Raw genomic sequence first — 16,849 nt, 5'->3', positions numbered from 1 at the left:
TATTCCTCTGAGCTTTAAAAAATGTTTTTTTGCCTTGCCTCACCTTCCCCTTCCCCCTCTTCTTTCCCTTTCCTTTTCCCTTCCCTTTTCTTTTTCTTTTCTTTCTCTCTGTCTCTCCTTATTTGTAGTCAACAAAGCATTAGTAGATGCTTTTCTGGAACTCCTTTGCTTTCTCTATACTCCAGCAAATATTGGTAATTTGGTCTCTAGTTCCTCCGTCTCTTTGAAAACCAACTTGCTCTTCTAGTAATTCTCTAGTCATATATTGCCCAAATCTAGGTTATAGAATCTTAAGCTGAAAAGAGTGCAATTATTCAATAATTTTAATTTGTTTATTCTAATTGTCAAGGAGTCCAATCCATGACTGAAGAGTATCACTCTGTCCTAAACTAATCTTCCATTTCTTTCCTCTAAACCTTTAAAAAAAATTATTTAATCTCATGCTTAATTTTTTCAGGTTATTCAGGAGAGCACTCTTCACATTTATATTCAGGATATTTCAGGGTAATCCTTGCAGAAAAGCCATTTTTTTCTTTCCTTTGAATCTTTGCTTATTGTAGTTTATCATTCATAACATTCAAGTGAGGGAGGGTTGTGCAAAGTCACCTGCTTCAGTTTCTCCTCCAGAGCCATCTGGATCCAGTGGCCAAGTATAGATCAAGCTGGAGATGACCCTACCTACATGCAGTGGGAAACCTAGACCTTTCTAAACTAAGTTCTTCAACTAGTCACAGTTTAGGGGCAGCTAGTTGGTGTAGTAATAGAGCACCAGCCCTGAAGTCAGGAGGATCTGGGTTCAAATGTGACCTCAGATACTTAACACTGCCTGGCTGTGTGACCCTGGGCAAATCACTTAACCCCAATTGCCTCAGGGGGAAAAAAAAAGTCAGTTTAAGTCCACAGCCATTCAGTGATTAAGGCTAGGTAGCTATTCAGGGTAAAAATCTCCTCTTGGGAGGGGAAGACCTTGAAGTTTTCTGACCTAAGCAAAAGGATTGCTATTTACAGTCAATCTCAATCAATCAATTAATCAGAATCAAATGGGGCTTAATCTGGGACCTAGTACACTGTAACCATTGTATAATGATGATCAACAGAGAAAGATTTGAGCTACTTAGATTAGACAATGATTTGAGACACTTTCAAAGAACCTATGTTGAAAAAGGCTATCCATCAGCCAAGAATAAACTACCCAGCTAAGCTGAGCATTTTTTTCCATGAAAGAAGATGGACATTTAATGAAACAGAGGAATTCCCTTTGTTTCTAAGGAAAAAACCAAACTTAAACAAAAAATTTGATCTCCAACCACAGGACTCAAGAGAAGTAGAAAAAGGTAAAAGGAACTCTTGAGAACTGTATTTCTGTTGTGGATATACATAAAAACCACATGTATAATTTGATTTTACTGATATAACATAAAAAAGGGAAGTAGAAGTGGAAAGGGGACAGTGTCAGAAAAAGGGAAAAGGGGAGATAAAAAGAGGGAAACGACATCCCACAATGAAGCAAAGGAAACCTATCATATCTGAGGGAATTTAGAGAGGGGGAGGAACATTGTGTGAATCCTACTCTCATCAGAGTTGACTCAAAGAGGAAATAATTAACATATTTGTTTTACAGAGAATCTTCTCTCACCTCATTAAAAAAAATGGGAGAGGAAAAGGGAAAAAGAAAAAGAGTAATAAGGGAAAGGTACAAGAAAGGGGAAGGGATTCAAAGAGAGGAGGGAGGGATCCTAAAGAGGGAGAGCTGCGTAATGCAAGGGGGACCAATAAGTTTAATACTAGGGAAGAGGGGAAGGAGGGCAAGAAAAAGAAAAGCATAATCTGGGGATATTAGGATGGCAGGAAATACAGAATTAGTCATTTTAATCATAAATGTGAATGGGATGAACTCTTCCATAAAGCAGAGGTGGATAGCAGACTGGATCAAAAGTTAGAACTCTACAATGTGTTGTTTACAGGAAACACATTTAAAACAGGGCGATACATACAGAGTAAAGGTAAAAGACTGGAGCAGAATCTATTATGCTTCAGGTGAAGTCAAAAAAGCAGGGGTAGCCATCCTTATCTCAGATCAAGCAAAAGCAAAAATTGATCTAATTAAAAGCTATAAGGAAGGAAACTATATCTTGCTAAAGGGTACTATAGACGATGAAGCAATATCAGTATTAAACATGTATGCACCAAGAGGTATAGCATCTAACTTCCGAAAGGAGAAATTATCTTAATTTTTTAATTAATTAATTAAGTTGCGAGAAGAAGTAGACAGCAAAACTATAATAGTGGGAGATCTCAATCTTGCACTCTCAGAATTAGATAAATCAAATCACAAAACAAATAAGAAAGAAATTAAAGAGGTAAATAGAATATTAGAAAAATTAGATATGATAGATCTTTGGAGAAAACTGAATGGTGACAGAAAGGAGTATACTTTCTTCTCAGCAGTTCATGGAACTTACATGAAAATTGACCATATATTAGGACATAAAGACCTCAAAATTAAATGCAGGAAGGCAGAAATCGTAAATGCTTTCTTTTCAGATCACGATGCAATAAAAACTATATTCAACAAAAAGTTAGGTCTAAATAGACCAAAAAGTAATTGGAAACTAAATAATCTCATCTTAAAAAATGATTGGGTGAAACAGCAAATTATAGACACAATAATTTCACTCAAGATAATGACAGCAATGAAACATCATACCAAAATTTGTGGGATGCAGCCAAAGCGGTAATAATAAAAATAAGAGTTGGTTTTATGAAAAAACCAATAAAATTGATAAACCTTTGGTAAATTTGATTAGAAAAAGGAGAGAGGAAAATCAAATTAGTAGTCTTACAAATGAAAAGGGAGAACTTTCCATCAATGAAGAGGAAATTAAAGAAATAATAAGGGGTTACTTTGCTCAACTTTATACCAATAAATTTGATAACCTAAGCGAAATGGATGACTACCTTCAAAAATATAGGCTTCCCAGATTAATAGAGGAGGAAGTAAATTGCTTAAATAGTCCCATTTCAGAAAAAGAAATAGAACAAGCTATTAATCAACTCCCTAAAAAAAAAATCCCCAGGACCAGATGGATTTACATGTGAATTCTGCCAAACATTTAAAGAACAATTAGCCCCAGTGCTTTATAAACTATTCGAAAAAATAGGGAATGAAGAAGTCCTACCAAATTCCTTTTATGGCACAGACATGGGTGTGCTGATACCTAAACCAGGTAGGTTGAAAACAGAGAAAGAAATCAATATAAAGTAATTATTAAATAAAAATTAAAAAAAAAAAAAAGAAAACAGAGAAAGAAAATTATAGACCAATCTCCCTAATGAATATTGATGCTAAAATCTCAAATAAGATATTAGCAAAAAGACTACAGAAAATAATCCCCAGGATAATACACCACGAGCAAGTAGGATTTATACCAGGAATGCAGGGCTGGTTCAATATTAGGAAAACTATCAGTATAATTGGCCATATTAATAACCAAATTAACAAAAACCATATGATCATCTCAATAGATGCAGAAAAAGCATTTGATAAAATCCAACATCCATTCCTATTAAAAACACTTGAGAGTAGTATAGGAATAAATGGACTTTTCCTTAAAATAATTAGTAGCATCTTTTTAAAACCATCAGTAAGCATCATATGTAATGGGGACAAACTGCAACCATTCCCAATAGATTAGGAGTGAAACAATAATTGCCCACTATCACCGTTACTATTTAATATTGTATTAGAAATGCTAGCTTTGGCAATAAGAGTTGAGAAAGAGATTAAAGGAATAAGAATAGGCAGTGAGGAAACCAAATTATCACTCTTTGCTGATGATATGATGGTATACTTAGAGAACCCCAGAGATTCTACTAAAAAGTTAAGGCTATCCATCTGCACAGCCAAAACTGATGAACTCTTGAGTACAAATTGAAACATCTTTTTACCACTTTTTTTCTTTTCTTGTTTATGTTTTCTTTTGCAACATGGCTAATATGTAAATGTGTTTTTCATGACTTCATATGTATAAGCAATATTGGGAATAAGGGAAGTATGGGAAGAAATAGTGTTTTGGGAAATTCAAGCTTTTAAAAAATCAATGTTAATTTCTTTAAACAATTTATTTTTTTTTTTTGGAATTTATTTATTTATTTATTTTTGATTCAATTCAACAAAGATTTATTGAAGATTTATTACATGGAAAGAAAGTATAAAGCATTGGCCTCACAGCTAGCAAGACTTGATTTCAGCTCTCTGATGTATATTGATTGGTCTGTAATCTTGGGGAGGTCATTTTTCTTTTCTTTTTTAAATAAAGCTTTTTATTTTCAAAACATGTGCATGGATAATTTGACAACATTGACCCTTGCATAGCCTTGTGTTTTGCATTTTCTCCTCCTCCCACTCCTTCCCCTAGATGATAAACAGTCCAATATATATTAAAGATGTTAAAATATATGTTAAATATTTATACAATTCTCTTGCTGCACAAAAAAATCAGATCAAAAAAAGAAAGAAATGACTAAGAAAACAAAATGCAAGTGAACAACAACAAAGAGTGAGAATGTTATGTTGTGATCCATATTCAGTTCCCATATTCCTCTCTGGATGCATTTGGCTCTCTTCATCACAAGATGATTAGAACTGGCCTTAATCATCTTATTGTTGGAAAGAGTCACGTTCATAAGATTGATCATCACATAATATTGATGTTGCTATGTATAATAATTTCCTGGTTCTGCTCATTTCACTTAGCATCAGTTCACGTAAGTCTCTCCAGGTCTCTCTAAAATCATCCTCCTAATCATTTCTTATAGAACAATAATATTCCATAACATTCATATATCATCACTTATTCAACCATTCTCCAACTGATGGGCATCCACTCAGTTTCCAGTTTCTTGCCAGTTGTGGAATTTATTTAACAAAATAGATAATAATATCATTAAAACTTTATTCCAAAATTCTTGTGCTCTTTTTTGTTTGCTGATGTTCTGTTATTCTAGGATATAGAGAGCACTCTTCAGATTCCTCAGATTAATGATTGCATCCTCTTCATGCTTTTTTAAAACCTGAGTTGGCTGTAGCCAATTTTCCAAGTTATCCCCTAGTAGCCAAACCCTTGGTGATAAGAACTATTCCTTTAGGTTTATAGATTTAAAGCTGAAAAGGACATAAAATACCCTCATCTTACAAGTGCTGAAACTGAAACCCAAAGACTTAAAAAATGATTTGTTCAGATCATGCATATTCTGGGTCTATATCCCACAGAGATCATAAAAAAGGGAAAAGGACTCACATGTGCAAATCTATTTGTAGCAGTCCTTTTTGTAGTGGCAAGGAACTGGAAATTGAATTGGTGCCCAATCAATTGGGGAATAACTGAATAAGTTGTGGTATATGAATGTAATGGAATATTATTGTTCTATAAGAAATGATGAGCAGGATGATTTCAGAAAAGCCTGGAAAGACTTATATCAATTAATGCTGAATGAATTGAGCAGAACCAAGAGAAACTTGTACACAATAACAACCAGATTATGTGATTATCAACTATGATAGACTTAGCTCTTCTCAACAATGAAGTGATTTAAGGCAATTTCAGTAGATTTGGGATGGAAAATGTCATCAGCATTCAGAGAGAGAACTGTGGAGACTGAATATAGATTGAAGCATAGTATTTTTTTTTGTTTCAACTTTTTTTTCCCTTTGGTCTGATTTTCTTGTATCATATGACAAATATGGAAATATGTTTAAAAGAATCACATATATTAACCTATATGAGATTACTTGCTATCTTGGGGAGGAAGGGAAGGAAGGAAGGAGAAAATTTTGAAACACTAAGTCTTACAAAAATGAATGTTGTGGCTCTCTTCAACAATGAAATGATTCAAACCAGTTCCGATTGTTTAGTAATGAAGAGAGTCATCTCCACCCAGAAAGAGGGCTATGGGAAATGAGTGTGGACCACAACATAGCATTTTCACTCTTTTTTTTTTTATTGTTTGTTTGCATTTTTTGTTTTTCTTCTCAGGTTTTTTTCTTTCTTTCTAGATCCAATTTTTCTTGTGCAGCAAGATAACTGTATAAATATGTATACATATATTGGATTTAACATATATTTTAACATATTTAACATGTATTGGACTATCTGCCACCTAGGGGAGGGGATGGGGGGGAAGTAGGGGAAAATTTGGAACAAAAGGTTTTGCAAAGGTCAATGTTGAAAAATTACCCATGCATATGGCTTTGTAAATAAAAAGCTATAATAATAAAATAAATAAATAAAAATTTTTAAAAAAATGAATGTTGAAAACTATCTTACCATGCATTTAGAAAAAATAAAATACTACTGAAAAGATTGGAAGTGTTAAGGTCAGAATTTGAACCCAAGTTCTCTTGAATCAAAAACCGGAGCACTTTCTAGAGGACTATAGTACTTGTGATAAAATGACCTCTGTCATTTTCTTTTAATCTTTTTTTTAATTCTGGTGCCTTCTCTGTTGTTTATAGAGTTACTCCTTCTTGCTAGATTGGATTTTTGTGTATCTCTGAGTGTGTTACAGTGCTAGTGATCTGTACATCAGTCGTCTTCCTCTGCCTAGTTCCTAAATCGAGGCTTCATGCTACACACCATAGTTGTATTTTGAGGTGGGGTGATTGACTCTGCTTGGCCTCAACCATGTGACTCCTGGGATTCTGCACTGATTTCTACCAGCTGCTCTTATGAAACCATTGAGGTTCAGAGCACTGTATCTTCAGGATCCTTTATAGCATCTCAAGACAGAATGCCAAGGACTGAGAACCTTTTAGTCTGAGGTAACCTGGTCTACTGACTACTGCAAAGAATTCTTGCCATTCCTATTGATTTCTGAGTCTCTGCTATGGGTTTCTTGGAGCAACTCTCCACTCTTGCTATCTTCTCTCTGGCCACGGGTTGCTGGATAGTCTACTACCTTGTTTGCCTACCTGGGTGGTAGTGGTTTTATAGGTTGGCTTCCTTTTCTATTGCCTGGGGGTTTCTGGCTGACTTTCCCCACTCTGAAATGGATGAAGTCACTTACATCGTTTCTTTTTGGATTTCTTTATCATTATCTGGTCTGGTACTATTTTTATGTTTTTACTAAAGTATATATATGGGAGGCAGCCATCTGGCTTGAAATTTTCTGTGCCCTCTTTGCCCTGTCCTTGACATTTCTACTCTAACCATGTCTTCTTGTATTGTATGTAATAACTTTTTAATCTACCTGCAGTCTATTCCTTCTCCATCCTGTACTCCACTCCACTGTCAGAATAATCTTGGTAATACATCTCTATAATAGTGTTGTTACTCTTTCTCTTTAGAACCCTTGTGTTCTCTTTGCCTGACTTGGTGGGAGCATGTTATTAATTCCCAGTTCTCTTATTTCAGGGCTTCCACATTCTGGCTGTAACTTTCTTGTTCAGCATTATTTCATGTCACTCTCCTTTATGTATTTTCTCTTCCAGTTAAACTACACTGTTCCCCCTTATTCATTTTCTTCTCTTCCATTTCTGTACTTTTGCTCATGTCTTTCTGGTCACCAGAAGAATTATTCTGGTCTATGATTTCATGGAAGGGAAAAGTCTGCATTAATAGCCACATTTTATAATTTATAATAATTAAAATTAAATCATTTTACTTAAATATAAATAAAATTAACCTATGATAAGTAGTTTGAAAACCTTCCAAAGCAGGAGATAGATTTCTTATATGTCCAGAAAATCTTCATTGTTTCCTGTATTGCCTAGCAGAATTAAGCTAGGTTATAATGTATTTAAGTTACTCTTTTCTTTCTACTTATAATTTGTAATTACTGATTAAAATGTATTGAAAGGATTTGTGGTTTAAATAGGTCAAATCAGTCACATGAGCTTAATCCTCTAATCCAGAGACTTTTATTCTGCAATTTGTGAATCAATAATAATAGTTTCAGTATAATTGGTTTCCTTTGTAATCCTGTGCATTTTATTTTATGCTTTTAAAACATTCTGAGAAAGGGTTCAGAGGTTTCACTAGTTTGCCAAAGGAAATAATGACCCAGCTCCCAAAAGGTTAAAAACCCTTGTTCCAAAGGTTATATTTAAACTATAAATAATTTCAATGTGAAGGGAAAATATTCCTAATTTAAGGTCTTAAAAAATAAAATCACCCTTAAAAATTTTTTTTTAAATTAATTTCCTATGATGCTATGCAGTAGTATTAGAAAAAAAAAAGTTAAGCCATCCATTTATTAGGTAAGTCAAATATCATAAAATGTACTTATTTGTGGAATTGGTTCTTGGGTTAATAAAATCCATCCAAAGTTTCAAAACCAAATGGATAGGACAGAAAACTAAATGCAGAGGCTATATAGGGTAGCCTATTAAGCTTTCAAATCCAAAAAAGAGAAAAGAAATAGACAAAATTAAGGATTTTGTCTCCATTTCTGCCTGTTAAAGGAATTTTAGCAAGGCAAAACAGCTAATAAGTAAACAGGCTGAAGAGACCAGAAACCAACTCAAACAATAAACAAGAAGAGAGATTTAGTGGCCATGAGCAGCTTTGATTTAGGGACGTTTCATTAGAGAAGAAGAACTTTAGAAAGCTTGAAATGACATCTACCTAATCCTTCTCAACCTAAGAGCATTGTAGATGAAACTAGAAGGGGGAGGTCAACTAACAGATTCCTCATGGAATGGATTTGCATTTAATTCCCCTCTTCTCTATAAATTATTTGTATATACTTTTTTATAAACTCTTTAAAATCTGGGTTATGTCATTTATAACTAACTGTGTATCCCAGGGCTTTGTTTACACTAGATGCTTAATAAATGTTTGTTGACTGAGGGACTCAACTAATAAAAAGTAGAATGTTTGAAATCTACTACCTAAATATCCAGTGTGTTTATTTATATGAGAAAGTGACCATTAAGTCCATAAGAGTGTGAAGTCAGTAAGAGTGAGCTTGATCCAACAAAATTTGTGCTGAAGGTGACTCAGTTTTAGGAATTAATTTTCTTTTCTTTCTTTTTAAAAAAATATTATTTTTCCAAATATGTACAAAGATAGTTTTCAACATTCATTTCAGTAAAATTTAAGTGTTCCAGATTTTTCTCTCTCCCTCCTTTACTTTCCTTCTCCCCAAGATAGCAAGCAAACCTATGATATAGGTTAAATATATGCGGTTTTTTAAAAACATATTTCTATATTTGTCATGTTGTGCAAGAAAAATCATATCAAGAGGGAAAAACATTAAGCAAACAACCACAAAAAGTGAAAATACTATATTTTGACACACATTTAGTCTATAGTTTTCTCTCTGACCGCAAATGGCATTTTCCATCCCAAGTCTATTTGGAATTTTTAGGCATTAATTTCAAGAAATCATAAAAAAGGAAAATTTTTGAAAAATAGAAAAAAAAAACAAATAAAATTAGGTAATTTGTTTACCAGAGAAAGGTAACAAAGAATATAAGCAACATAACTGCTTTTTCATCCATATCAAATCTTTATGAAAGAAGATAACTTTATGTACTTAGATGCTGGTTTCAAAAGATCTTATTTTGGATCTTGCCTTTGATACTACATGAATGATCATGGACAACTTAAGCGTCAGTTTCTTCATATGTAAAATGCAATACCTATTAGGAAAGGCCTTTCTAAGCCTTAAAGCACATATAAGTGAGTTGTAGTTACTGTTTATATGTGCGTATTTCCTGATGAAAACATGAAAAGAGAACAAGATTACATTTGGAAATGATTTTCTGTCACAAACTACATGTGATGTGGTTACATATCAACCCATGAGATGTGTAGAATTTCAGAGCAGAGGAGGGTAGTTTACAGAATTGATCTCCAAATTAGGGGCTATGGCTTGCTATCTCATATACATTGTCTCAGTTGATCTTTAAAACAAGCTTGAGTGTTAAGGACTTATTATTCCCATTTTACAGATAAAAGAGATTAAATGATTTACCCAGGATTGCATAATTTTTAAGTGTCAGAGTCAGAATTTTAAAAGTAATGGTGAGAAGATGATATAATCAGATTATATGTATCCCAGAAGAGAAAAGATTGTTGAAAATTTTTGATTGCCTGAGGTATGAGACAACAGATTATCCCCATGAAACCATGTTGTTTCCATTTTCCATCCCCTAAGAAGTCTAGTTAGTGAATGTGGCCTACAAACCATCTACAGTCCTGACAGCCTCACTTTTGGTTCACAGTAGTCAGTCATGTAAGATCAGAGATTATCTGCTTAAATTCCTCAGTGTCCATGGTAGGCTTTTTTTTTTTTTTTTTTTTTTTTTTTTTAATAAAACTAATGTACGAAGGGCTAATTGATTTGTTTATATAGCTCAGATTAAAATCAGTCCTCATCTCTTTTTTATTTTGTTTGGGTTTTTTGAAAATAAAGTCTTTTTATCTCATCTAGATAGAGGTCCAGGTACTACTCAGAGACCCATCTTCCTCTTAATTAAATAAACTGGAGTTTGACCTGCCCCATCTCCAAGCTCAGCTGGTTTGCACATCCTTAAGTTTGCCCCTTCATCACTCCTTGCTCCCAGGAGCTTACTATAGTAGTGCTGGACATAATGCAACTTGATCAGCAATGGCCCTTTAAAGCTGAGGACCCCTGAACTTGAGATCCACCAGTCTAGTCTCTGTCTCTCTCTCTCTCTTTCCCTCTCACTGCACAATGGCTAGGATTACAGGTATGTGTCATCATTTTTAGCCAGCTCTCATTTTAGTTTTTTAAAAGCTAGTAGAGCTAGTGTTGTATCTTTTCTGGTTAGTTTATTCTAGAGAGTATTGCTTATCCCTTCTAGAACTCATCAATGAAAGCTATTTCATTTTAAGTTAGGACCAGAATAGTTTACTGTAGTTCACTACTAATCCCCTGCCCTACTATAGATATAAATGATAAATACCAAAAGATACCCATAGGTCTTCAGACTTGGGGCTCATTTTTGGAGCTCCCATCCAAGGACTCACCTCAGCTGATTGATGACCAAACAAGTACAAACCATTTAACCTGTTCTCTTTTCAGCTAGCTCCAGGTAGTGGACCATGCTTTAGTCTTTCATCCAGCCATTTCATCATGCACCTGCCCCCACACAAGCATAATTCCTCATATTTCATTCCATCTCAATTTTCTTCACTCAACATGCTATGTGTATTATCTTCCCTTAGTAGAAAACCTGACCAACTAGGTGATCAGGAAAAAAAAAAAAAGCTTAAATGGTTTAAAAACTTAAAATGGTTGAAGAATTGCAATTTGAATAACATGCCACCTTGTCAGACAAAGATGCCCAGGGAGGGAGGGGAGAAAAAAAAATTTTATAGGGTTTTGTTGTAGAAAATAGAAGGGGGAAGTATAACCAGAATACATAAAACAACCGAACTGCAGGAGGGAATGTTGAAATATCCTTGCAATTATCTCTGTCCAGGAACGGGGGTAGTTAGAGACTGCAGAGCTGGGTAAGAATCTTTTTGAGGGCAGTTAGAAACTGCAAGGCAGAGCAAAGGTTCTCAGGAGTTGACCTTGGTGAGGGGAGGGGATTAGAAACTACTAATCAGAAGAAGGTGGGAGTCTAAATATTCCCAAAGGATTGCCAGTAGAATGGAAGCTTCTTGAAGGCAGGGGATCAGTTTTTAAATATTTGAGCTTAGCATATATTAAGTACTTAATAAATATTTTTTAATTCTTTTGTTGTGCTAGAGTTCAGCTTTGAATCCTTACAGTCTTCCAGTGAATTCAGACTTGGGTAAGGATGTTAGGGCTCCAAGTAACCAATTTAGGAGCTTCCAGACTGTGACTTTTAATAATTTGGGAACATTACCTTCCTCTCTTTCTCTGTCTCTGGATTTCTCTCTCTTTTCCTTCCTTCTTCCCTCCCTCCTTCTCTCTCTCTGCCCTTCTCTTTTTCTTTCCCTCCCTCCCTATATCTCTCTTTCCCTCCCTTTCTGCTTCTCCCTATCTCTTTCTGTCTTCCAATTTATTCTTCAGGTTTGTTTTGTTTTTTATAATAGAGTTGGTAAAATGTCAGAGAAAAAGCAATCATGACTGATTTTTTTAGAACTTGTCATTTCTGCAAGTACCAATCACAATGTGCTTTATGAAAAAGCATTTTGTCAGCATGACCATCATTAGCTTTCCAGATCTAGACATTTAAAATATTTAAATTCTAGACATTTGGTCTAGATGGTCAGCATGACCATCATTAGCTTGCCAGCTCTAGACATTTAAAATATTAATTCCAGGAATTTCAAATTCTTACTTAAAAGAATAGGATTTTTTTTTCTCCTAGGATGATTTTGAAACTGACATTTCTATGGTGGATGAGCAAAGCCTTCATGAGAATAGGAGCTATGAGGACTTAGTGAGCACTTCTGAAATCTGTGACTCCAATCAAGAGTATTTTAGGAAACTTGAAGAGCTGAAGGCAGCCCACATGAAAACAATGGCAAAATTAGAGAAACTGTATCAAAATAAATTGTATATAAAAGGAGTTCAGCCAGATACCGTGAAGGAACAGATGCCTGGCCCATGTTTTAGGTAAGTTTGTAATGATTCTCTCTACATTTTCTTGGATTTGATCTCAGAAATGATTTGTTGTGCTGAGTAAATGGTTTGAAATATTGTAAGAGTATTTTTCCATTACATGTGTACATGTTATATGCCATAATGCTTTGGATATAAATGTTTACTAGAAGATTTTGTTTGTTTTTTAACTTTTGTATGCATCCAATGGTCATAGGTTTTCTTCTCTCTGGCCAGAGATAGGTAGAAATATTTTATTGCTGTTCAATCTAGAGCATTTTAATTTATCTATGATAACATATATTTTTTTTATTAAAGCTTTTGTTTATAAAACATAGCATGGGTAATTTTTCTAACACTGATTCTTGCAAAATCTTTTGTTCCAAATTTTTCCCTCCTCACCACTCCCCTAGCTGGCAGATAGTCTCATACATGTTAAATATATTAAAATATATGTTAAATACAATGTATGTATACATACTTATACAGTTACCTTGCTGCACAAGAAAAAATCGGATTTAGAAAGAAGGTAAAATAACCTGAGGAAAAAACAAAAACACAAGCAAACAATAAGAGAAAGAGTGGAAATGCTATGTTGTGGTCCACACTCATTTTCCAGTGTTCTTTCTCTGGCTATAGCTGGTTCTGTTCATTACTGATCAATTGGAACTGATTTGGATCCTCTCATTGTTGAAGAGAGCCATGTCCATCAGAATTGATCATCATATAGTATTGTCGAAGTGTAATCTCCTGGTTCTGCTCATTTCACTCAGCATCAGTTCATGTCAGAGATTCACATTAAAAAAAACTATTGACACATTTGCTACCAAGGTTGAATCAGGAAATAGTAGAGAAAGGTTACCCAGGTACTCAAGGCCTGTCAGGCAGGAAGCTGCCCAAAGCTGGCTTGATCTTAGGGATGCAGCAGGTCAGATTGTTTGGGAAAGGGAAGGTGCTCACATCTTTTGGGTCGGAGGTCAGGACTGAGTAGTCTCCCCCACCTTTATTATCCACTTCTCTTAGAGTCTCAGACAGAATACTTGATTCATAATTTGGGTGTGATTCCATGATATAGTACCTTGAATATAGTGAGAATTAAGTAGCTGTTTGTTGAACTGAATTGAATAGATTTAAATTGGTAGCCCTGAGAAGGTAGTGGGATGAAATGGGATTGACCTCTTGCCTCAGGCATCATCAGTGATTCCTCACCATGTATAGGTATTGTTCAGTCTCAGTCATAAACTGTGTGCACTTGTACTAATTCCATATTAAAGACAAATCCAATTACACACACACAGAGACATGCATACGCTCTCTACCTAGAAATAGGAAGCTGTTAATTGTAGACCAGACAAGGCATGTATATAAGAGGATTTATGGCTGTTTCTACAACATACCACAGAAGAGAAGGAAAACAAAGATAAGCCTTTTGTTGTTCCAAATAAAAACGTACTGATCATTTCTTCATCAGGTACCGGGAAATGTTCCCAGGGTCTAAGGACATGACTTAGCTCCACAAGAGTCTCTAAGCTTTAAGATGTGCTCCTCAGACCACAGACTCTAGCTGTGTGACTGCGGGCAAGTCAATAAAGTAAGCATTTATTAAGCACTTCCTATGTGCCAGGACCTCAACACTGGGGCGCAGACAAAGCACTTAACCAGTTTAAATCTTAATTTCTTCATTTGTAAAATAGGGGCAACCACTCTTAGCCTGCCTCTCTCACAGGGATATTGTGTGAAAAGTGCTTTGTAAATCTAAATGTTTTGTGGCATGTGAATTATCAACCAACTCACTTCAACTCTGACCCTCAGTGTTCCTCATCTATAAAATGAACTGAGACAATGTGATTCTTATGATCTCTTTTAGTCTGTCATAATTTCATCATCTCTCATGCTGTTTCAGTCCCATTTAATTTAATAAATACACAAAGATCTCATATAAATCTATTGTGGTTTCCTGTATTTGGTCACAATGTAACATTACTTTTTCTTTAGCTCAGTGTGGATCAACTCCTCCTATCAACCTGCCATTTTGCAAAAATCATTTTCTGATTCTGATTTGAATCAGCCTTCAGTTAGTGTATCAGATCTGTCTGAACATGGATTTTCCAATATAGAAAAAGAAACTATGAATGAAATAAAAATGATGACTTCTGCTAAAGAATACATCAAGAATATGTGGAATGATTTTTCTGTGAAGGACTATGCTTATACTCACTCTGATAGTTCAGACTCACCAATAATTGAGAAACCACAGAAAAAACCAAAGGAGTGGGTGCCGAAGATTACAGTGCCTAAGCCCTTTCAAATGACTATCCGAGAAGAAAGGAAAAAAAAAGAGTGGCTCAAGTCGCGCTCAGAAACTGAGATGGCCTTTAAACTGCTGAATAAGCAAGAAGGAGAAGTGGTCCAGAAAAGAAGGTTCCGAGCCAATCCCGTTCCCGAGTCTGTTTTCCTCCCCCTATATCATGAAATATTAGAACGGAATGAAGAAAGGAAGAAGTCTGTGAAGGAGAGAAGCAAAAAGATTCTTCTGGCCTCCCAAAAGCCATTTACATTTATTGCAAGGGAAGAGCAGAAGAAAGAAGCTCGGAAGGGGCAGCTGGCTGAGGTGCCAAAGCCTGAAAAGAGAAAGAATCCCTTTAAGGCCAAACCTGTTCCCAGGTCCACCTACAGCCCCCCTCTCAGTGACAGACTCAAGGAGGAGGCATTCTTCAGAGAAATTAGGGTACATTTGAGAGCCCAGAAGCTCTTGCAGAACTCATCCCTGCCCAGAACCATGCAGACTCACCAGTCGCCCTCCAGGAGGAAGCCAGAGCACATGGCACAGGGCGAGAAGCCCCGGCGCAGGAACAAGTCCAGCTGCCGGGTGCCTGACTTTGAGAGGCTCCATACCAAGCTCCAGAAGCAGCTCTTGGAGCACAAGAATCCCAGGCCCACTACAGTCTGTGAGCCATTTGATCTCTTAACTTTGCGAATTCCCTCCAAAAAGGAGAAAATTTTGGAAGATATTCAGGCTGATGAAGAACGTTTAAAAGAAACACGCTGGCCCTATCTGTCTCCTCGAGGAAAAGTACGGACCAGGTGCTCAAGGGCAGAACATTCCTTCTGCGAATCAAGTGAATCAGAATCTCCCAGACCTACCGAGTCTTCCAGAAGGAGACAGCAAGCCATCAGGTAACTCAGCATCTTGGTAATTCATTTGCAGGGTTCACTAATCGATGATGGATGAATAATGACTAATAAATAGTCTAAGGTAAAATATTTTTATTTTGGTCAACGGAAAAAAATTACTCTCTGGATTAAAATGTCTGCAGTAAAACTCTGTGGGAGTCAGTCAGAGGGTGGACAGGCATGAATGGATTGTACTCTGCTTTGGTAGGAATGCCTACTAATCAGTTGAGTATGGGCAGAGTATTTTTCCCAAATAATACATTTTCTGTCCCAGGGCTCTCCAAGGTGAAAAAGACTGTAATCAAATAGCCTAATGTTCTCCTGTTTTGGGGTCTGGTGATTGAGTTACTTAGTTTACTTTATCTCAGTCTATCTGTTTTTTCTCCTTTAGTTTGTCCTGTGTAGATTCCTTTAAAAAAAAAAAAAAAAAAACTATTCTCATGGGCTTGCAGTGAATTCAGCCTTAGTTTATTTTGCCCTCAGGAGATCCCTTGAGGAAAAGAAAACATTAGAAGAGGACCGAAAACGGAATCTAGCTAAGCAGAGACAAAGAATGAGAGAATTGCAGAAACTCCTGGTAGCCCGAGCTCGGGCTATTGATACACACCAAAGTTTAGCTCAAATGTCTAAATCCAGAATGACAACGCTAAGGTATCATTTAAGGAATCTTGAAATTCTAGCTGAACATTTTTATGGCTAACATAAAAATGTTTATGTCTGAAAAGTAAAATGTTTCCCCAAAGCCAGGAGAGGAATGGAGCCTAACATTTTAAAATAATAAGATGTTTTTGAGCTAAATAATAGTATATTGTTTTGATCGATTGCAAAACATGTTCCTTTTAAGAAAATTAAATTTTTTAAATGTTTTAAATTTTAAAAAATTATTAATATTTATATAATAGGAATGATTTGATACTGAGTCACCATAGTTTAGAAAAGTCTTTGGGAAGTGGGTTAGATTCTTTCAAGGCACCAACTGTCAGTAGAATTGTTATTCAGAAAATAGCTTATTATTATTATTATTAGGATGAGAGGAGTTACATGGAGTTTATCCCTGGGCATCCAAATTTCTCTTTTTTGAAGAAGAGAGAAATCTAGACTTAGGATTATAATAATATAAGCAGCTCCC

General features: G+C 35.4%; 1 protein-coding gene across 4 annotated transcripts in view; it reads left to right on the top strand.

The window, feature by feature from the left end:
- Positions 1-16,849, top strand: part of FAM161A (FAM161 centrosomal protein A) — a 32,525-nt gene that overhangs the window by 6,186 nt on the left and 9,490 nt on the right. For 2 of the 4 annotated variants that reach the window (XM_051975350.1, XM_051975352.1), the window contains exons 2-4: positions 12,314-12,561; positions 14,542-15,723; positions 16,204-16,371. In XM_051975350.1, coding sequence (XP_051831310.1) covers positions 12,314-12,561; positions 14,542-15,723; positions 16,204-16,371 — 1,598 coding nt within the window. The remainder of the gene's footprint in view (positions 1-12,313; positions 12,562-14,541; positions 15,724-16,203; positions 16,372-16,849) is intronic. The other 2 variants (XM_051975353.1, XM_051975354.1) reach the window with 1 other exon arrangement.

This window comes from Antechinus flavipes, chromosome 2 (genome assembly GCF_016432865.1).
Source record: "Antechinus flavipes isolate AdamAnt ecotype Samford, QLD, Australia chromosome 2, AdamAnt_v2, whole genome shotgun sequence".
Taxonomy (NCBI): Eukaryota; Metazoa; Chordata; class Mammalia; order Dasyuromorphia; family Dasyuridae; genus Antechinus; species Antechinus flavipes.
Note: the sequence above shows the minus strand (reverse complement) of the source record. Positions and strands in the feature narration are given on the sequence as shown.